Source organism: Clarias gariepinus, chromosome 23 (genome assembly GCF_024256425.1).
Source record: "Clarias gariepinus isolate MV-2021 ecotype Netherlands chromosome 23, CGAR_prim_01v2, whole genome shotgun sequence".
Classification (NCBI taxonomy): Eukaryota; Metazoa; Chordata; class Actinopteri; order Siluriformes; family Clariidae; genus Clarias; species Clarias gariepinus.
In genome coordinates this window covers 6,929,247-6,952,405 of record NC_071122.1, presented here as the reverse complement: position 1 = coordinate 6,952,405, position 23,159 = coordinate 6,929,247, and the positions used below count along the sequence as shown (strand labels likewise).

General features: G+C 36.2%; 1 protein-coding gene across 4 annotated transcripts in view; it reads right to left on the bottom strand.

Annotated features, from left to right (window-relative positions):
* Positions 1 to 23,159, bottom strand: part of LOC128511131 (band 4.1-like protein 1) — a 102,058-nt gene that overhangs the window by 28,433 nt on the left and 50,466 nt on the right. For all 4 annotated transcript variants that reach the window (XM_053483802.1, XM_053483803.1, XM_053483805.1 and 1 more), the window contains exons 2-6: positions 15,889 to 16,028; positions 15,409 to 15,576; positions 3,474 to 3,578; positions 1,276 to 1,318; positions 593 to 668 (exon numbers count right to left, since the gene is read on the bottom strand). In XM_053483802.1, the coding sequence (XP_053339777.1) occupies positions 593 to 668; positions 1,276 to 1,318; positions 3,474 to 3,578; positions 15,409 to 15,576; positions 15,889 to 16,008 (512 nt within the window). In that variant the 5' untranslated portion in view covers positions 16,009 to 16,028. The remainder of the gene's footprint in view (positions 1 to 592; positions 669 to 1,275; positions 1,319 to 3,473; positions 3,579 to 15,408; positions 15,577 to 15,888; positions 16,029 to 23,159) is intronic.

Here is a 23,159-nt window from a genome sequence, read left to right as displayed (position 1 = left end):
TGGTGGAACTGTGTTCAGGTGTGTGAGTGGAGAAATTTTGTTAATGTTTCAGGATAAATTCATCGTGCTTCTCCTTGTGAAATAATGCAATAATGTAATATTATTAATGGCTCATATATATATAATCAATATGAGATCCTTTGAAGATCTCAAGCGCACATCCTTTTTTCTTTTTATTGATGTAAAAAATTACATATTAAAACTGTTTCTTATATTTTTGTAACTGTTCCTTGTAATTTGCTCCAAATACTCTCTTAAAGGAGCAGTTTGTAATTTCTGAGCCCTCTGCTGGGTACTAGATGAACATCAAATTAAATAAAAAAATATATGGGAAAAAATTTTTAAAAAGCCAATTTCTAGCCAAAAAACATGTACACAAAGGCCTAAAACCTAGTGTACCTTGTGTGATCCACTGCATGGGAATATATCAGGTCATCGTTTTCATATGGTATCTTTAATATGATATGATGTCAATTATACATGTTTAGAAACACTTTAAAAAAATCACACACTGCACGTTATTGTCCAAACCTTGTAATAAAAACAACTCAAACAATGACAATGTAATGAGAATGATTTGTGCAGCTCTTACCTCGTGATATCCTCCATGAGCTGAGATGGGTCTGGAGGGTAGAATTTGACAGCGAAAGCAAAATGCCAAGGAGACACTGAGGACACAGAGACATATCACGTCATATACTGTAAGCGTGTACCTTAGCCATGTCGCTTTAAAAAAGTTAAGGGTGGAGAAAATAAGTGTGTGTGTGTGTTTTTATGCCTGTCTTAAGATGTGTCTTTGACTTCTACATACTGTATATAGTAGTCTTGGAATCACTGACACATATACAGTATGCATGTGCTTGTGTCAACTACATAGCTAACATGTGGGAACCTGACCCGATTTCGGGTAGGTTTTACTTTTCTTTTTTTTTTATTATTCCTATTTATAACTTTTGTTACCTTTCTGCCATGAGCTAATTTCAGTTTAATTTAGTTGATTGCCAAACTCATAATATAAATGTGTATGATCTTTACAAAGCTAGCCAGTTAGCTAACATAAGGTGAGATGATTTATAAGTCATATGGATGTGTGTTTATAAAATTCACTGCAAACACAGCTAACTTTACTTAGCTAACATAAAACTAATTTTCCATTGTATATGCATACATATACAGATCTATGCAGATGGAAATGATAGCAAAAAAAAGCAGTGTATGATGCAAAGTAGCTCACAGATGGAGAACACGGCTAAAGTTCCTGTCTCATGCACTTACTTCGCATTTGCTTCTTGATCTCCTTGGAGGGGTCCAGCCAATTCTGCAAGACAGAGCAGTAACATTTGAACCGGCGTCTGCGTGCCTGACACATGGCGAATTTACACCACACTGCCTTTGTTTCCCTGACAATCTCTCACTAATTGCATGGTTTCCAGTTCGAAGCCTCTCCGTATGTTTAACTGAAGAGAAGCAGCCTGTTCCTAGAGAGCAATGAGCGGAGCCGAAAGCAAATCTTAGCATCTATTTTTTTATTTTAATTTTTACCCATGCAAGTGCATTTCAATTAGCTTCATCTTTAGCTGACCGTTCTTGGTAATTGATGCAGTTTGCTGCTGATCAACAGACTATAAAGTATAAGCTGTGACTTTGTTCAAAATTTCACAACCTCCTCAGACCTCTGGCCCGAAAACGAAACCCTGATCTACACAAAACATTGACTTTGCAATTCACACAAATCCTATTTTAACTTTAAAGCCAATATGCATTTCAAGCGGCACAAAAGTGTCTACACAACACCGATAAACTGGACTCAGAGGGCATTATATCCTTTTTGGCATTAGACGAGTTGAACGGCTCAGCACTGCTCATCTCGGGACTAAATTGAATTTTGAAAAACAAATGTCTTTTCGTTGAAGCAACATTTAGAAACCGCACATATTCAGGCTGAATACAAAGACTTGGAAAGGATGCAGGTAACATTTTGACCTTCATTAATATTTCGTTCAAAGGTATGGTAACAAAAATGCTAATCAGTAATTTTAGTCAGATATCAGGTTTACAGAGCTACACTAGACGGGGTTATGTAGTTAATATGGAACTTTGCTATTAGCAAATAATGCCAAGTAAAAACTGCGGTATTTATTTATTAAATCAATGGCTACATCCTTAACACAGATATTAATTAAGGTTAGTTTTACTGTACATGTAGTGTAACCTCCAGAACCCAGTTATAATCGAAACCTATAATCAGCCGAGCTATTCTTACTAGCCAGATACTCTACCTTACATGCTTGCTAATAACGTATTGAAGAGTCAGGTCACTGATTGCTGGTTACTGACACTTTTGCAGTACGAACTGTGGTATGCTCGTGAGCGCTTCACTAGCGCTTCAAGTGCACAGCCGATGTGTGTTCACTTAGGGGCAGGGCTATACGCAGACGTCTCTGTGTCCATGTGTGAGAGAGAGAAGCCAAAGACTGAGCGGAACAATGATAATAATAATAATAATATTTTGATAATAATAATTATCAATGATAATAATAATAATAATATTTTGCCCATTTTAAATAATAATACTAATACATATCGAATTAATATGTGGAAGCTATTATTTATAACGTGGTGGACGACACAAATAAATCAGCGTGTGGGAAAACACTGGATTGTGCCGCTAGAACTGAATAAATACATTTTAGAGAGGGAAATCTGGTGATTAATTATTAATAATTAATTGATTATTGATTATTAACACCTACAATATGTTTTTAAACATATGTTCAAAATCGAACAGCTTTATTTGTTTTGACTTATTTTTTCAAATAACAAGGTATAAAAAGTAAAAATTACAATTTGTCATAATTAACCTAGAAGTAAGTATACTAAAAAATCCACCAGATTACAACTTGTTGCCATTTCAATCTATAACCTTGTAAAAAAAAAAAAGATGGCAGAAAGTGACAATTAACAGATGCACCAGAGACCGAGGAAGATTTGGTTGAACAAAATGCCTTAATCCTCAAAAAAAAGAAAAAAAAGAAACACAACAGCTGGCTGCAACACAGCCAACGGCATAATTACCCAGAAATTGCTTCCCTTACAAACAATTTGCCTGTCCCCTCCAGACTCAACACTCACCATCCCACAGTGAATAAACAAGTTTTGTTTGAATGCACTGTGCTTTGTTTTTCTGCAGGAGGTCTGTTTGTTCCACTGCAACATTCCCTCAGATTTAAAATTTCTGTATGTTAGCAGTGTAACACAGCTCCATCATCTACATCTATTTAACTGTCCGAATATCTACTGTATATTTGAATTTTGAACCAAAACCCGACTTAAACCATCACATTGCCCTTGCCTGTTACTCCTCAAATATCCCGTCTGCTATTCCTATCCATTTAGAATACAAACTCAAACTTGACCACATCTCAGTATTAGTGCACAGTGCATACGTTCGTCCTTTTGAAAGGAGTTCTGACCTTCTGGCTGTCTGAATCGCTGAAGGTCAAGCCGAAGTAGTCCTTCTCGAGTAGGTTGAGATGTTCGCACACCAGATCCAGCAGCGCCTGACCCCTGCAGTGCTTCTGCAGATACGAGCAACAGATAAGAACAAATGAGACCAAGTCCAAAACATGTTTCATTGACCCTGTGCAAGGATGTCGAAAAAAGGGACTGAGACTGAATGATGTACAGAAAATGTGCAGGAAAAAAAAAACACCTTTTTTTTAATAAAAATTGAGGTGCATGTAAGTACGTAACAGTAAGCCTTGTTTGTTCCGGTTTGTCATACGGAACGAAGTATAATAAAAGTAACAGGGGCCAAATTCCACAACCCTTATTCCATGTAAAAATGCATTCTAAAGTTCAACTGAAACTCATCTAATGCTTCTGCTGTATGGTACAGTCGGTTTGCAAAGTAATGTACTTATATGCACCTCAATTCTGATTGACTTAAAATTTACTTAAAACTGAAAATCTGTCCCTTTAAAGCTCAAATAAACTACAGGTGTCATTCTTTGGAAAAACAACAGTTATGGCAATTATAGCCTATTGGTATAGAGAAGAACTTGAAGCAAACATATTCCTACCAATGATCAAAAGGTCACAGGTTCAAACCTCAGCACTACCAAGCTGTAATGCTTTGGCCCTTTATCAAGACCCTTAATCCTCAAATTATGACTTAAAATTTTAAGTAATAGAAAACACTGCTTCTTAATTTAGTAACAAAAATCATTCACATCACAATAAATATTTTATCTAAAATACATGTGGCCATTTCTGATTATTTTCTTCAATTCTTAGAAGACAATATGAGGCTGTGCCTTAAGTCTCCTGGGATAGGCCCCAGGTCCCGCCAGCCTGAATACAGGATGAAGCGATATAGAAAATCAGTGAGTGAGTGAGTGAGTGAGTAATATTATTACATGCACATGTTTGTTTTTTCATTTATATATATATATATATATATATATATATTTTTTTTTTTTTTTTTTATAATTGCCAATACTTTTACAATTACACAATTACATAATTCCAACAAACATTCCTAAATGAATAATGGACAAAAGGAAATGTCAATTTTCCAGTGAAGGTGGAGGAATCTTTGGGGATTTTTTGTTATAGGCTGAATAAATACAGAAATAAATACAATACAGAAATAAGCGTAGATTAATTGTAAATGCTTAATTTACTCTTGGAATTACAAATCACTACACCATCTGTTCAATTGCCTGTTTTTTGTGACAACTTTTACAAATTTTGTCCATTCATCCATCCATCCATCTAGGAACCTTTGTAGACCAAAGGGTCAGTAGGAAACCATAGAAGGGTACGGTGCTTAATACCATTTAAAATATATATTCATTTATGTTTATCATAGCTTTGATTTTAATATTTACTTCTGCACATGATATTTCCTACATAATGTACCTAACTGTATTAACAAGAGCCTTTCCACTGTGACTGTGGCATTAATCATCACTTAGCTCTCCCTTCTTATTCTCCAGAGGAATATACACTCACTATGTGGAGTACTACTATCTGGCACAAAGATAAACACACACTAAACACGCACATAGCTCCTCTAAGAGCCTTACATGCTTCTGCTTTATAGTGACATCAGTCATTGTCATGGAAACAGGCGAAGGGTGTTGCTGTGTGAGAAGTTCTCCTCTTTACACTTCATTACTACTTGAGGGAGGAAAAGCACATGTGCACTTCTAATCCTGCTTAATCTTAGCCTGTAGATGTTAGCTAGATTCATTTTGAAATGAGATCCTTTCTTATTACTCAGATAGCAAGCAAATATGAAATGACATGTCCTGAAGCCAGGTCTTTAGCTACACTCAGGATTTTATATAGCTAGCACAAGCTTAGTTGACATGCAAAGGCAACCAAGTGCATGCTTTTTTTTAAACCGCTTAAACACGGCAGCATAACACACATCTTCCACATACACGTCATCACAGATGCCTATGATTTGCTAACGTCACTGTAATTGACAGAAGAAAGTCAGCATGGGTTCCTTCCCACCTTGAGAGCATAAGAGCCATGAATCATATGTAGACTGTTGTTTCAAATCAATGCTTTTCTTGGATATTGCAATTTTCACTTCGAATTTGACTTAATAGCACTAAAGGTTGCTGTTGGATCTGTCTCTAGCAGCTATATTTCTCAAAGGTCCAGAAAATCCACATTTCAATGCTTAAGGAATACTACAGAATTTTTTTTTTCTAACTGAGCTCGGTCAAAAATATCTGCGCTGATTACATAACCACCATGAAAAGTATTTTCAGTATGTTTTTCTCTGCTAAAAAAAACAAGAATGGTTAAAAGAATGTTACTCCCTCAACAAAATATTAATTATACTAAAACCATTAAGAATTATATTGTATTATCTAGAAGCACTGTCAAATAAAAAGCTTATCAAAGTACTTATTAATACTAGACAAACATTATTTGTATAATTCAAAAGCTGCCGTTAGACTTGAATTAGGAGTAAATCTGGGAAAACCATCCTTTTTTTTTCTCAGTGCAGGAAAGATGTGTTAAAAATCTTACCCAGGGTAATCAAAAACTCTGTAATGATGTGTTACTGTAGATAGCGATTAACCTGAGAAACTGTGGAGCATAGGATGCACACATGGCAATTAACCCAAGCCTTTCAATCCAACAGATGCTTAGATTCAACATTTACCATGGGATGGGATTGTCTTGTTTTTAAAGCGAACGTTGGCACAAAGTGTAGCTTGGCTTCTCCTGGACAAAACATCTGGCGTGGTACTGTATATGTACTGTATGGTATAGTGGATATGGGTACTCGGTTATAAATAAATGAAAGGGAAAGTGGCTGTTAAATAAATTAATAATATATTACAAACATGATCATGCAAGAAGAATAACAACCCTGACCACTATTGTTAAATATTTAAATACACTTCCCAGCAGGGACCCTAACCAATCGAACCCAAACCAAATGATGTCCACATTGAGATAATGACTTTTATCCAAGAATGAATTTTATAAAGTAACGTTGAGCTGGTATTGAATAAACATTGTGAATACAACCTCAAAGCAACAAAATTGAATCATTTATTTGAAGCATTTGTGCCAAATACGCTACTTGCACGCAGACTTGTTACGTACTTCCGCTTTGAAGTAATAGGGCTCGCGTGAGTTCCGGTTTGTCGGACATTGTTTTGGAGTTTGGAGGAAATGTTCAGAAGAATTTGTGTGTGTTTATAGATTTCAATAAAACAACGTACACTGTTGTGTTCCGCTGTACATCTTCTGTGAAGTTCAACGGAACTTTAAGTTTTCACAGTTTTTCTTCAGATGTGGACCTTAGAAAACCGTGGCTTGTGAACATACCGTACGCCGAGACGATTTTTGTCCTACCAGCAATTCTAGAGTTTGCAGTAAACATTTTAGCAGTGATCAGATTATTGAACCGCAAATACCAGAGGCACGGAAAAAGTTAGTAACTGGCGCTGTGCCAGTGCTTCTTGCCTGGTATGATTACGCCGTTAAAGCATCGCGGTCCAGTGTGTGGGAGGGAAGAGAGAGGCCTGCTGAAGTGGTATCCGTCGAACCCATACCCATGGATGTAACGATGGATCATGATTACTGTAGCATTCCTGAGCCTTCATTATTAGACCTGGCATGTGCTAAAATAGAAGAACTTTCTAATCAAGTGGAGGAGCTTCAAATGCGGCTACAAGAGCTACACGTTCAGCGTGACTGTACATTTACAGAACACAGTACAGGGTAGTATTTACAATGTGGTATCTACATATATATATATACACTACTCTTAGTCTAGTGTATATATACTACTCTTAGTCTACCTCATAAGACTCTCGTCTGTTACAGGGCTGCTTTCTATCACTTTATCATACTTACCAGCTCTATTTGCACTATACAGTATGTCTGCATTGGCACTACTCTGTCTGGTTTGCACTCTCTGCCATGTGCCCCTACCCTTATATTGTATTTGTTTTTTTATATATTATATGTTTAATTGTATTTATTCATATTTTTCTTTGTACTTTTAAAATTCTACTTTATATATTTAATGTTGTCCACCAAGGGTCTGAGAGTAACGCAATTTTAATTGTCTGTATGTCCTGTACATGTGGCAGAATTGACAATAAAGTTGACTTTGACTTTAATAAGTTCTTATATAGTATACAATATATTTTGACTTGATTGTTATATATATATATATATATATATATATATATATATATATATATATATATTCTTATATAATATGGTTGTTTTGCAAATATGATGCACGTCAGCAACGTTAATCCGTGGGAGATCCTGGAGACAGTGTAGAACGTAGCCATTGCTAAACCGGAACTGACTAAGCCCTATTGAAAAGAACGCGGAAGTAGGTGTACAAGTAGCGCATAAGATCCATTCGCACAATGTCCGCACAAGTTTCTAACCAGGTTTAGAATTCTGATCAGAGATTCACACACAGCTTGCCACACACAGCATGTGTATCTCATGTGTCACACATCTCTTAGTGTTCATTTCATTCCAGAAGTGTTAACATTGAGGTGCTTCTTAGCTCCCAAATCACTTTACTGTAATATGGCCCACATGGAAAGAATCTATATGAGGATATATGCGCATATATGAAACCTATATGCAGTATATATGCACATATATCCTCACCTATATGAGGATATATGCGCATATATCCTTACCTATATGCAGTATATATGCACATATATCCTGACCTATATGAGGATATATGCGCATATATGAAGGCCTATATGCAGGATATATGCGCATTTATCCTCACCTATATGCAGTATATATGCACATATATCCTGACCTACATGAGGATATATGCGCATATATGAAGCCTATATGCAGTATATATGAAGGCCTATATGCAGTATATATGCGCATATATCCTCACCTATATGCAGTATATATGCACATATATGCTGACCTATATGAGGATATATGCGCATATATGAAGGCCTATATGCAGTATATATGCGCATTTATCCTCACCTATATGCAGTATATATGCACATATATCCTGACCTATATGGGGATATATGCGCATATATGAAGCCTATATGCAGTATATATGCATATATATGATAATATATATGCTGCATATAGGCAAAATTGAGGTGCATATATGTGCATATACAGGCCATATAGGTCTCCTGTATTGCTTCTTTATATCCACATATAAGCCCTATATGTACATACAAGATATGTCTCCTATATAGCTCATGGCAGGATCTGGTCATTTTAGCTCATATCTCACTTTGGGAACTGTCATACATGATGCGCTCATATTTTCTATTATTAAGGCAAGAACTAAGAACTAACTAAATAAAAAACACATTTTAGAATTTCTGTCGAGTTATCTGCTAATGACCCGAGGCAGGACACGCCCACACGCCAATCACACGGAAATCAGTCCGGCTAATTTACATACTAGGCCACGCCCCCGGACAAGGAAACTCTTCAGAATGTTCTGGAAAGTGGGAGGAGTTTACATTTACCTCAGAAGAAGACGGTGTGGCCCTGACGACGAACGGGGAGCATTTTGAAGAGAGAATCCAGGGGGACACACTGGGTAAGTTATTAAGTCTTATATAACTCTTATTCTGATAATATTAAACTAATATTAGTAAATATTTTCCTCACTTCAGCTAGCTCTTGTCAGCTTGTGTGACACATTGACTTTCAATGCCATTTACATAGTTTAGGTAAATCATGCTAACATGCTGCCTTTCTGTATGTAGCACAAACATGATATTTCCCGGTGGCTAAGCTAATGCCTTATGGAGTTTACAGATGTTTATAAACGTTTTAATAAATAATCATTTATTATTATTATACTGTCTTATTATTTTTGTCTTTTCTAGATGCTACATTAAAGAAGTGGCCGGCAGCCACCCGAGGGCAGACAGGCACATCTATCAATGCAAAGCTCACGAAGCTGAGAAGGTCCTCAAAATATATATATGTTTTCTTCCTGTTGAGTTTTTTTGTCTTATTTTTGTTCTTTTACTATTTGATTGTTCTTAAAAAAATAAAAAAATTAAATTTCTACATTTTGGGCTTTTATTTATGTTGTCTAACAGCTATGGATTTTAATAATTTTACTAATATCTAGGTAAAAATATAGGTGCATATATATGCACATAGGTACATATATGCACGTATATATGTACACATATATGTACATATAATATAGGAAAACGGCCAATTTTATATATGTCACATATATGTCTATAGGTACATATATGCACGCATATATGCACGCGCACATATATGTACGCATATATGTACATATATGTACATATAATATAGGAAAACGGCCAATTTTATATATGTCACATATATGTCTATAGGTACATATATGCACGCATATATGCACGCGCACATATATGTACGCATATATGTACATATATGTACATATAATATAGGAAACCGGCCAATTTTATATATGTCACATATATTAAAAACCTATATCAAACCTATATTAAAACATATATGTTTTATATAGGTTTTTTCCGTGTGGGGGTGTTTGCATGTTGTTTAAACCGCATCATGTTCACCTTCACAGAAATGTTTTTATTTTAGCCTTTTGGCTGCTTTCCAACTTAATATGTTGGTAAATTCCTGTTGTCCAGTATTTTTGTTGCTGTTTGTTGTTATGTACAACCCTTTACTAGCATCAACACCTAGTGGTCCAGTGGTAAGCACGCACTTTAGTGACTAGAGTTCGAATCCCACTCAGGTCATCCAGCCTGATATTAATACCGCTTTATATGTGTTAGATGCATTCGGTCAACGTAATCCTATCGTCATGTAATCAACGTTGTTCCAAGGTCATTTCATCAAACTCATTCTAACTTTCAAAAACAACCTGATACATGTAACAACATTGTCACAACATCTGTAACACTGCTAAATTAATGTCACCACAACGTTTTGACAACCAAAAAATTCATGCTAGGTTGGTGACTGATAAATAATCATTAACAAAGCAAATTTTCTTTGTTAATAATTGTTTAGTTTTTTTTTGTTCTTTTACACTTCATCATTCACCAACTTCTCTTCTAATGACAAACCACAAATCATACCTAACTTCATAAGTCCTGAAGACGCTCCTTTGCTGGAAAACATTTTTTGACTTGTTTCAAAGCTCTGACACTGGAGACTCCTTCCAAAAATGTTTTTTTTTTTAAAAACATCCTATGTGGACCGTCCACTAAACATGATTCTAATGTGATATGTTACTACTGTAATGATAATATAGCTGGAAATGATTCAACATCTCCAGCCCAATGAGATTTGCGAATTTCAGAATGAGAAATTCGGAGTCATGTCAGCTGATTCCCATTATACATCTAAGTCGTTTAGTTTGTCATGCTGTTTACATGAATAGTGAGTAATCATGAAAAGCTTACATTTAGGAAAAAGGCATTTGGCCTTTGCGTTTGAGCAGAGAGTGGCCTTGACAGACGGAAATGTTGGAATGACTTACTGAACTGGTAGATTTTAAATGTCACCCGCCCCTCCTTCTTGTGCCCTCTGTTCACCCACATAACCAGGTGGAAAAAATTAGGGGCAAAATGGCTTATGCAAAAAATGTATTAGCACTACCCCATAGTATACACTAACACTATATGTGTGCATTTTCCCTTCCTTTCTCTGCTTTTTACATACATGTACATACATAAAGAAGCTGCACACAGCAGCAACATTGCCTGATTTTCCTGGTTGACTGAATGTAGATAATGACATTCAGCAAATGTCAGGGCTGGAGGCACGGCGCCTAACTGTGCACGCTTGTCTAAATCTCTACCTCTATGCTGCAGTTTACTCTTAAGAAAACAGTCTCTGAATAAGTAAGACAGTAATCATATTGAATTTTTATCAGGTCTTTCTTTCCTGATCCGCTGATCCTATCAGCCTGACTTTCATTTTCAGGGACTCTGCAAAGGCACATCACTATTTCAGTGCAAAACTGATAAATGCTATGAATTCTAGTATATTTCAGTTTTGATAAAACATAACATGCAACATAATATGAGCACTCCATTCAAATAAAAGCTTACCATTTATCGCCTACTATTCTCTGTGCAATCCTGTTACTGTTTTTTTTTAATGCAAATTGATTTCGATCACAAACTTGGAAGTTTATTTAAAAAGCCATGCATTAAATAATCATAAAAATGACCAACCCTGATCTATGGGTATGCAACGCTGTGGTACATTGAAATTAGAATTTTACAAGAAAGACATGGCTAAATTAGTAAATTTGCTTAGTTAACTTGACTGGGATTTTAGTATGTATGTATTGTTTTATCATTGTCAGATATATTAACTACCAGCCTTAACACACATATATATATATCGTTCTTGAAGCGTGCGTGTATATTGTTGCAGTACACTTACTTCAGAACTGACACTACACTTGGACACGTTCCCACTGACCACTATAGAAATGCAGTACTGTCTGCCTTGATGGGATTTGAGGACGTAGTCAAAGCAAGACGCAGTAAGATCTTAAGAAGGACATATTTAAATACAAACAAACAGCATTGACAACTTAACAACATAATTAACACATGTTTCGGACTTAATTGAAGTACTACAAGCATGGCACTGACGAGAAACAACGGATGGTGCTCTGCCTGAGTTGTCATTAGGATTTCAATTAACTCAACTGAATCAAGTGAGTTCTTATTACTCAGTAATACAGCAGTAATAACTCCTTTAGATATCACTGGACTAGGTGAGCGAGTAATCATGTACATGATAGGAAATTAATGACTATGTGGTCGACACAATGAGAACCCGGCAGGGACATGGGTAAGATGTAGTATGAACTTAATAAATTCTATTTTTTTTCTATTTTATCTTTACTTTAAGATATGTGACACCAACGATGCTTATTTTTTATAACTGCTTGCCCACTACACACTGGCCACTATTCACTTCTTCTGTTTTTGTGAGCTCACAGATGGCCATGATTAGCAAGCCTCACCATTGACGTAAGAATGCTATAACGCCACCAATGCCATAACCGTTCAACTATTACAGTTCCTATGATATTTTCAGACTTACTATGAAAAATATTAATGAGACTAAAAATATTGTTTGGACAAAAAAAAAAATTGGGGGACAAAAATTGTTATAATAAGTGTGTATGTGTACATTTACTGTACTTTTAAACATATTTTTTTTACTTGCAATAAAATTCTCTTTATAGTTTTTATAGAAATGCAAACCTCTCAATCCTTAGCGTTAATTACAGAGTTTGCACTATTTTATCCATTATCTATGCATTCCAATTCCAATCTATTTTTCTTTCTTTCAGAATTAATCTATCTATCTATCTATCTATCTATCTATCTATCTATCTATCATTCTGACATTCAGTTTGGAGTTCAGGAGATTGTCTTGACCAGGACCACACCCCTAAATGCATTGAAGCAACTGCCATGTGATTGGTTAATTAGATAATTGGATTAATGAGAAATTGAACAGGTGTTCCTAATAATCCTTAAGGTAAGTGTATATATAAGCTGTTTGATACTTGGTAACATAAAACTTGGACACATTGATTGAATGAAAGAGTTCAATGTTATTAGATTAGTCTTCAACTGGTTTATATAAACCAGTTAAACACTTCCTACAAGAATTTAATAACATTTGACTCTTTTATTTAATCCAGGTATCATGTTTGAGAACATATAGTACAAATTGGATAATGTCTGTATTGTATATTATTATTTTACATACTTTAAAATATTAGCATTCCTGGTAACAATAATACGATTGGTAACAATTGGGAAAATCGAAAATCCTTGTTGTAAATTGTTGTTCAGTCCAGGATTATAATAATTCTCCTATCAGATTGTTTTTTAAAAACTGCGACGCTGTTATTACCCTAAAAATGACCCCAGGTCCTGTCTTGTGTCCCTGTCTTATTTTCCGCATGGTATATTTGAAGGACATTTAAAATACTTATTAAGGACCGAATGAGAATTTTGTGCGTGTTCTCCACAGGAAGCTCCGACAGTGGACATCGTTACAGCCAAAAACAGCTTTCAAATGGCAACTCTTCGAGCTATTATGGTGAATGAGACACTCATTAAACGAAGAAATAGAACAGCTTCACTTTAATGAGCCCAAATGACAAAAAGCTTTCTGGAGGATAGTCGAGTGTGTGAAGAGCTTTGGTTAATCTTCTGAAAAAGATTTCATGTCTGATGTTGTAATCATTTTCTCCTTTTTGCAGAGCTTTGTTTTTAATTGTATAATGCAGCTCTTTTTTGTCCAGGCAAATGTCCATATTTTTTCTATAAAAACTATAAATTGTGACTATATTTGCATGAAGTGGGCCTTGGCTAGGTTTTAAACACAATCCAGATCCATAAAATGGGGATTTCTTTAGTGTAACATGTTTTTTTTTTTTTTGTTGTTGTTGTTTTTATGTTTTTTTTAGTACCTTTCAAGTCAATTATTAGGAATTTATTTCCACAGAGATATTAATAAGGTTAAATAAAGTTAATATTGACAAAATAAACAGTAGACACTAAATGTGAAAGCTCCTATAAAAAAAAAAGTATTATGACTACAATAACTTCAGTGACATACAGAAACTTTATGCATAAAATGTTATTACTCACCCACTGAATCATCGTCTATACACGTATACACTCCTTTAAAATGTTATTATTCTAATATAATTATGCAGCTTATAATATACGAGGACTGTACCAAAAGTAACGCAAAAGTGCGTATAACTTTTTAAATAGGTGGTTTTAAATAGCACATTATTAGAGTAACTCTTCATCTAAACAACTCAACCTAGTCAAATTCTAATCAAAGTTCTTTATTCATCTGTGCACACGGCTCTTGTCAAAGGTGTAACCATCAACTGTGACAAAGCGGATTTTTAAAGAGGATTCGAGAGTTGAGTAGTGCTTTTATACCACCTCATCCTTGGCAGAGCAAGAAGCACTGATTGGCTCATAATTCATGCTCACACGTAGTTAATCATCTAACCACTGATGGGGATAAGACTGAATTCTTGGAACCAATAATACACAAAAGGCAGAATTTATCAGAAAAGGTGCTAATCGTATGCTCAAAGTAGGGAAAAAAAATCTTCTTCTGTTTCTCTTGTTGTTTTCACTTGACACCGGGCGAATCACCGTGTGCATGTCAAAAAGTTATATTCTGATTAAATGCTTTGTGCATGAAAAACATCTTATCACATGATTTCCACTCAGATTGTAGTTTATAAAATGTACATTTCTAAAAAGCTACTGTACATATCCCAATTCTGCTTGGTAGGAAAGATTTCATTCTAAAAAAGCAGTTCTAAGCATTTCAAAGACTTGTATAGTAGAAGCTCTGACTAGGCATGAATAAACATCTTTTTTATGGCTAAGTGTTTGTCACTGATAAAGTGTGTTTACTTTGGTATGTTATCAATGCTTTGTACCAATCAGAGATAACGTCTTCAGAATGGAGAATTTTGAAGGGAGATTGTTTATACAGTACTTGTGGTGATCTACGTAGTGATAAAATATTTTGCAGACATTTCATGTTACATGTCATTAATAATGGATAACATACACTGTGAGGTTCTTTTATAAATAAAAATGTTAATCCCTGGTAAATTATTAAAGCATAAAAAAACCATTTTTTACATGTGCTTTTATTGGAAAAGATGAGGGAGGTATCATTAACTTCTCTTCACATCAGGCCGCATCTCATCGTTCTGTCATTGATTATTTTGCTTTAATGGCACTCCCAACAAGTGTTTTAGTCCTAAAACAGGATAGAAACAGAACTGCAGCAGATCTATGACCTGATCCAGAATTACACAGATGAGATATCTTATCTTACCTCAATACCAGCTTCGTAATCAGAGCTGTCCAGGAGAGTGACCTTGAAGGGGACAGTTTTCAAACGCTTGGACGATTTCTGCGGCGATTTGGGGCTTTTGCCTGGTGTCGTTAGTTCAGAATCATCATCTGGATCTTTGTGATCATCTGAGCGTTTGCCATCTTGCTCCTGAAAATCAGGAAGTAATTCAGTAAGTTACATGTGTGGGAAAAAAATGCTCTTTAAGAACCCTTCAAGGAAGTCTTTGGGAAGTTAGAATCCTGAATCAATTTTATCACATTTTTTATGTCTTTTTTCTGTTTCCAGCTTATAACATTATTTCTATTCATTAATTTTTGGTAAAAAAATAAATAAATATTTGTGGTTTATATGGGATTGTATTAAATGCAGATTTGGGGGGGGGGGGGGGAACATGGCAACACTAAATAAAAAATGCAATGGTGTTTTTAAACTGCTCTACAAAAATTTGAAATTGTGTACCTGTTTAGCCATTTTGCCATCTGAGGAAGACTCATTCATGTTGCCTGCAGATACTTTCTGTTGGGATGGTTCCTCTGCTGCCTTCTTCACCTCTGACCCAGGACCTTTCTCTGTGGTCATTTTCTTTTCTTCTCTTTACCCTATAAACACATCAACATGAAAGTTGTCAGTTTGCCCTCAATAAATTTGGTTAATACTTTCCCCACTGTGTGTTCATGTACTGTGGCCTTTACTACCACCATACTACAGCAGGTGTAATCACATGACTCAAGACTCTCCAGTTTACTGGTTATAAATGCTATGAAATGTATTATTATATATATTCTAAATGTGTGTACAAATTTTGCTTACATTCCTGATTCTTACATTCTCTACGAACATCCCTTTCTAACCAGTCTTTACTTAAAACTTTCGTCCCCCAGGTCTCTGATTAAGGAAGGGGCACTAATTGGCTCACCATTTCATACGCAGTACAGCATCTTACCAATCATAGATGAGACTCAATTCTTGTAATGAGACTAAAATCCTCACTTGCAAAAGGTACCGCTGAACCACTTTGCACATGAGCAAAACCTTACATTCTCATTAAATACCTTAAGAATGTTAATGCTGATCTTATCAGAATCAGCATCCACGTAAACAGTCAAGTTAGAATCTCTAATAAAAATTATTTCAATCAGACAGAAGAAATACAGAAGAAATATTGTCCATGTAGCTACTTTCTCACGGCTAGAGTGTATTTTTAAGTTCTCATCTCCTTAAAAAAACATACCAAGAGGGAAACACACTACAATACTATTCAAATGCCATAAGATACTATAAGAAATTACACTAATTGTTAATAAAGATATTTCTAAAATTAAACATGTACTTAGAATTATTCTATACTTAGAGTAGTCCATAAATCCTTACTTATGTGATAAATAAAAGAATATTTTATATAATAGTTCCACCCATACAAAAAAAAGAAAATTATCCTGCTGGTATTCTCAGATACTCTTCTGATCCATTACACCAGCCTAGACATATCCATATTTGTAAAGCCCTTAATAGACATCCCCCCTAATTTTCTCTGCTCTCCTCACATGGATGTCCATCACTTAAATTGAACGTCTCACACATTTTCGAGTCAGTCTAATCCAATCATAGCCTGACATCTGAGCTCTACCAGTGGCCTCAGGACATATCAGCATAACACAGCAAAATAACGATGTGGACAGTTCTCGAGGGACAGAAGAAAAACAGCCAGCTTAGATTAAACAAAACCGAACTGCACATGGCATGCAACAAGGGTGTATTTTGGGGCCATTAAAAAGCACACATTCTTGTTTTATTCTAATTTATGCTACCTCAATCTCTATGAATCAATCTTAGTCTACATGGACAAGACTAAGAGAAACATCTGTTCCTGTGCCAGCTCATATTTTTCAAGTTGCCTGCTATAACCGAGCTCACCACCATGGCGATAAATCAATATTTCATCACTTTTTTTCCAGAAGTGCTAAAGTTATAAGCCTGTAAACCTGCAGTAGTGTAGCGGACTTCCTTTTGTGTGCAGTACTAGTGAAAGGCTCAAGGGATATTCATCTTCATCTTTACGAGTAGCTCTCAGTCTCTTTACGAGAGACAAGACGACTCTCAGTGCCTCACCATTATATATACAGCAATATAGCTCCTATTCCGATTAACGGTGACGGTTTAGTTAGAAATGTTTAATTAGAATGCTTTTGGCCAAAAAAAATAAATAAAAATAATAATAATAATAATAATAATAGCTTTAAATAAGGAAAGTAATAAAACAAAAGGAAAAAAATGTAGAATGCAAGTTAGCATCATGCTTAAGTTCTGGTAAGAAATAAGTCCCCCCCCCCCTCTTTCTTCTGTCATATAAACATGAGCTGAGCGTCCCAGTGTTCAGTTTTGTCAATAATGCAAATGGGATGTAAATGCTCTTTGCATACCAACTAGGAGAATAAAATCAAAAAATTTCCAAGAGAAAGCTTATACATGGTTCATGGTTCAGATTTACCAAGGGCATAATCTCAGACCCCACACACACACACACACACACACACATACCGTAGATATAATGTGGCGTCACCTGGGAAGCAGTTCCGAATCATTTGGGCTCAAACTACTAGGCTTAATGTATGTGGAAGGATGTGACCCTGCTCAATTATATAAAAGGCTTATGGTTAAGTGCTTTTGGGCAATGCTGGCTCAGTGGTTAAGGCCTTGGAATACTGATTACAAGTTCAAAGATCCAAGCACCACCAAGCTGCGGCTGCTGGGTCCTTGAACAAGACACCCCCCCCCTCCCCCAGATGCTCAATTGTACCCTGTTTTAAAAGTAGCTTTGGAGAAAAGCTTCAACCGAATGAGCAAAATGTAAAAAGAAAACACATTGTTTAAGTAAAAGAAGCATAAAACCCCAGAGAACACGCTAGACCAGCATGCCTGCACTGCTTTACTTTACACGCAATGAGACAGAACTGTTAACAACCATGATGTGGATACAAAGGTGTCCAAAAAAATAGCCAAATTTTTAAATTCTTATTCTTGGCTCTCACTCTGGATAAAGCTGTGTGTCCTGTCTGGAGATGGTTAGGAACTTCAGATTAATTACCAAATTAGCGAGGGCTGTTATCGTCCACAGAGAGAGTGAGTGAGCAGCATTTGAGGCCATCCATTTGCTGTCACAGCCCATTACCCAGGCGTGTCCCTGAATACAGAGGCAACGTGTCATGCACCGAAATGCTGCAGCAGAAAGACGAGGACAAGCACCTCACAAAGACTAGATAATAAACCCTGCTGATGAAAAAGCCATTATTACATAAAGACTGTAAGCACTTTCAGTGAATTCAGAGATTCTTAACTCGTCAACCCTGATCTCACTGACCTGCTAAAATGTGTATATTAATATAAATATCCTGTGAAGCTTCAGATTGAGAAACTAAAATCTTATGCAGCAGAAAAAAAGAAAAACTAAGGAAAGAAAGAAAGAAAGAAAGAAAGAAAGAAAGAAAGAAAGAAAGAAACTATTGGCAGGTACAGTATACTGTACAAGTGAAAGAAAGAAAGAAAGAAAGAAAGAAAGAAAGAAAGAAAGAAAGAAAGAAAGAAAAAAGACAAAGAAAGACAAAGAAAGACAAAGAAAGAAAGAAAGAATCTATTGAAAGAAAGAAAGAAAGAAAGAAAGAAAAAGAGAAAGAAACAAATTATCAGCAGATAGCAACTAACTATTGGCAGATACAGTAGGTGAACAACCAGAATGCTTATTACCGTCGTGCTCACCGCTGCGGAAAAGCATATATTTTTTTTAATATATAAATTTAGTCCAATTCTTTTTCCTCAATCTAAATCTAGTCAGGTCCAATTTCCTTCCCGTCACTAGGGGGGCTCCCACATTAAGGCTACTTACCTCCATCCAGCCAGGAGGGCCGGGGGCTGTCACGCGTTTCCTCCGAACCACGTGACACCAGTCTACTTCGAACTGCTCGCTCACGGGGCGGCATCACACACTCGGAGGCAAGCGCTTGCAAACGCTGAATGGCGTGCAATTAAGGTGGGAGCACTAAATACCTCTCATCCCTCCCCACTGAGAAAGCTCGGCCAATTTAGCTCTCTCGAGGCCTCCGGCTGTGAGAGGTTACAGCATCACCCGCGAACCAAACCAGCAATCTCCGGATGATAGGGCGAGCACTTTACCACTGCGCCACTTGGAGGCCCAACGCAGCCTCATCTCGGAAAGAATTTCTGTACCGGGGTTTTGGTTTGGTATCTGTAATGGGTTCGGGCCTATTTGCACGGGCGGCAATATAAAGCACGGACACGAGGCGAGGTCTTATGGAGAAAGGGATAATTTATTTAGGTAAAATAGGGAAGGAAAGGGTTAAAGGAGGGATGAAGTGCACGTGCAGATCCGGGGGCTGTGCCATGCTGGCACACAGCTGGCGAAAGGTGGCGGCGCGCCTGCACGGAGTGAAGGCGCCGTGGGAGCGCGAAGATCAAAGGGCGGAATTTCAGCGTCATGTTTAAAGTCTCTGGGCCGCGTCACATCGCCACGACTCGCATGCCACTCTGTCCTGCTCCACCGCATCACATACTTCCCGGACTTAACTCTGCGCCTTGCCTTTATAGCCCGAGATCCTAACGTTAATTAACGTGGGCTATTGTTGTTTATCTCCTCCTCTTTAATATCCTACTCTAAGTCTATTCAGCACACACCCGCATGCATAAAGTTTTTTCGAGCGCAGAGGAATTTTGTTGTAATATTTAATAATATTTATGCCGTATATTAAGGGGCTCTTATTCCTATTTGTCCTGAAATGTTGTTCTTTTAGTGTTACTGTGTGTGCTTTACAATGGCAGACAACATTCAAATGCAAATTATTCACCCTCCTCAGGTGTGAATCGGCTGTTCTCACCTATACATTCAGAGAAACTTAAATGCACCCCTCCTCACTTTAAGACCTGGATTTTGAAGACCTGCAGTGATTTAGGCCTCTTTTTAAATTTCTGCAAAATTCATCTTCTGGATTCTAGATTCTAAAAATTGACATTATTACTGTTTTACTGTAATAGAAGAAATTGAGATTTTCCTCATCATAACATAAATTGTATTGGTTGTAATCACTCTATACACAATCATTTACTTATATTTGTATAAAATATTGAAAGTTAATTTCTTTATTTTTTTATTTAAAAAAAATATGAAAATAAAAAAACAAAAAAAGATTCCATTTGTATTTCCCATCTCTAAAATAGCATAAAAATCACGGTTTGTGTATAGAGTGATTAAAAACAATACAAGGCATGTTATGATGAGGAAACTTTCTATCTCTTCCATTCCAGCGATTAAAAAAACGGTAACATTGTCAATTTTAGAATCCGTTAAGCTGAGTGGTCCGAGCACAACCTCTCGCGGACGCGCTTTTCTCTGAATACGCTGTGTTCACGGGGGTGGGGCTAATAAACGCGCATCTCGGTTTATTCATTTTACCCCCTTTTATTTGGGGTAAAGTGACTGATGTGCCTTAATTTTTTCAGCAGAGCTTCTGTTTCACTGAATAACCCACGACTTTTCATTAGTATGTAAGATCTCTTGAAACCTCACACACACACACACACACACACAGCAGATCAAATCGTCATTAGCACGCCCCCCTCAAACAGCAAAGCATTTACTTACATCTAATCTGAGTCGTTTACATAAATCACTGATCAATAGCTTATGATATACACATTTAAACAATTAATTTTTACAGATGTACCTGTTTTACATGGAAAGTTACAGGCTTGTTACTGAATGATTTAGTCTAATAAAGAGCCGTATAAGAACTGTGGCAGCGGGCACACCCAAAAATAAATGCAGGATTATTTGTTATAGTCTAAATAAAATATTTTTTTTATAAATGTAAGCTCTTGTTATCTACTTCAAATATTTGTTTATTTAGTTTAAATGAGGTTTGGGCTCGGGACATTGAGCATCATGATCCTGCTCTGTAAATTACGTAGTCTAATCAGTGCTCAACCACATGCATAACGTTTTCCAGAGTGCAGCGGCAGAAGTAGACTAATGATTACGAATGCTTCGGGAAAACAGCAATGAATCAGAGTGAATCTGACCATTTTAATAATTAATTGATAAATTTGTGATTTCTTTGGTTTCGGCTGTGCTAATGGTGATCATGTCATCTCGTCGTCTCTCGTCGTCAATACAGAATAGTGAGCCCTGTTTACTTTATTATTTTACAAAATCAAGTTTTTCGTCATTGTGAGTGCACCTAAATAAAAGTAGTCTCTTATAAAGGCTATGTAGCTTATATAGTTTTACTATATAGTTTTTGCACATTGATCTGACAGTGTTTTAATTTTATGGTCGATTAGTTTCATTTATTTCAGTTAATAAATCTACCACAAATTTAAAGAACACAAAATATATGACAAGACCCTACACGCGTAGCTTTTCTAATTACACATAAAATCTAAAGGCTCAGTGTGTTAACATTTACGTTGCTTAAATTCGATTACAATTGCTTCAATTACAATGTTTCACTTGATTTTATCTGCAACTACGTGCGGCTCTAGCCAAGCTGCGACTCATTAATCCTGGAGAGAATGAACTGATGCCTGAGGCCTCAGTCTATAGTTATATAGCGCCACTCAGTGGTAAAAGCCAGCAAACTCACAAACCCAAATGCTGTCGCCATGAGGCGCAGCAGGAAAAGTAACATACCGCTTGTCCACCTACTGTATACTGGAAAGAAGGAAAGAAAAAAGGAAAAAAAGAAAGAACCTATTAAAAACAAGAAAGATGAAAGAAAGAAAGAAAGAAAGAAAGAAAGAAAGAAAGAAAGAAAGAAAGAAAGAAAGAAAGAAACTTTTGGCAGATATACAACTGAAAAAAAAACTAACTATTGGCAGATATTCTGGAATGAAGAAAGGAAGAAGGAAAAAGAAAAAACCTATTAAAAGAAAGGAAGATGAAAGAAAGAAAGAAAGAAAGAAAGAAAGAAAGAAAGAAAGAACCTATCGGCGGATATACAACTGAAAAGAAAGAAAAAAAATATTGGCAGGTATACAAATGGAAAGAAAGAAAGAAAGAAAGAAAGAAAGAAAGAAAGAAAGAAACTAACTATTGTCAGATATACAAGTGTAAAGAAAGAAAAAAGAAAAAACCTATTGAAAGAAAGAAAGAAAGAAAGAAACTATTGGCGGATGTCCACGTAAATAGAAAGAACGAAAGAAAAAAACAAAGAAAGAAAGGCCATGTAAAAAGTAAGACAGATCAACATAAAGCTGTGATGAAAGAAAAAGTGAGACTTTTTTTATCTCAATTACAAGTAAAGCAACACTGCAGGGGTTTTTTTCCCCTCACACACACACACACACACACACACACACACATACAATCAGTCTTTAAACAATGTCTTTAAACAACGAACCTTATTCTTTTTTATTACTTGCATTGAAGTGTGAATTGTTTTCTTTCCATTGTTTTAAATCCCGTTCTTTACTAACGCTAACACAAAGGAAGATAGAACCAGAGAGGGAAAGAGGGAGGGATGGAAGGAAGGAAGGAGGGAGGGGCTGCATGAGATTCAGTTACCATGGAAACACCAGGGAACAATTTCCATCGCCCAAGCTGTGTTTGATAGAGATGTAGGTATGTATGGAGGAAGCGGGAACAGTCGAGAGAAAGGCGGGAATAAGAGAAAAAAGGAAGAGACTGTTATCGTGGTGAGAGGAGTGCAGAGGCGTAAATAAAG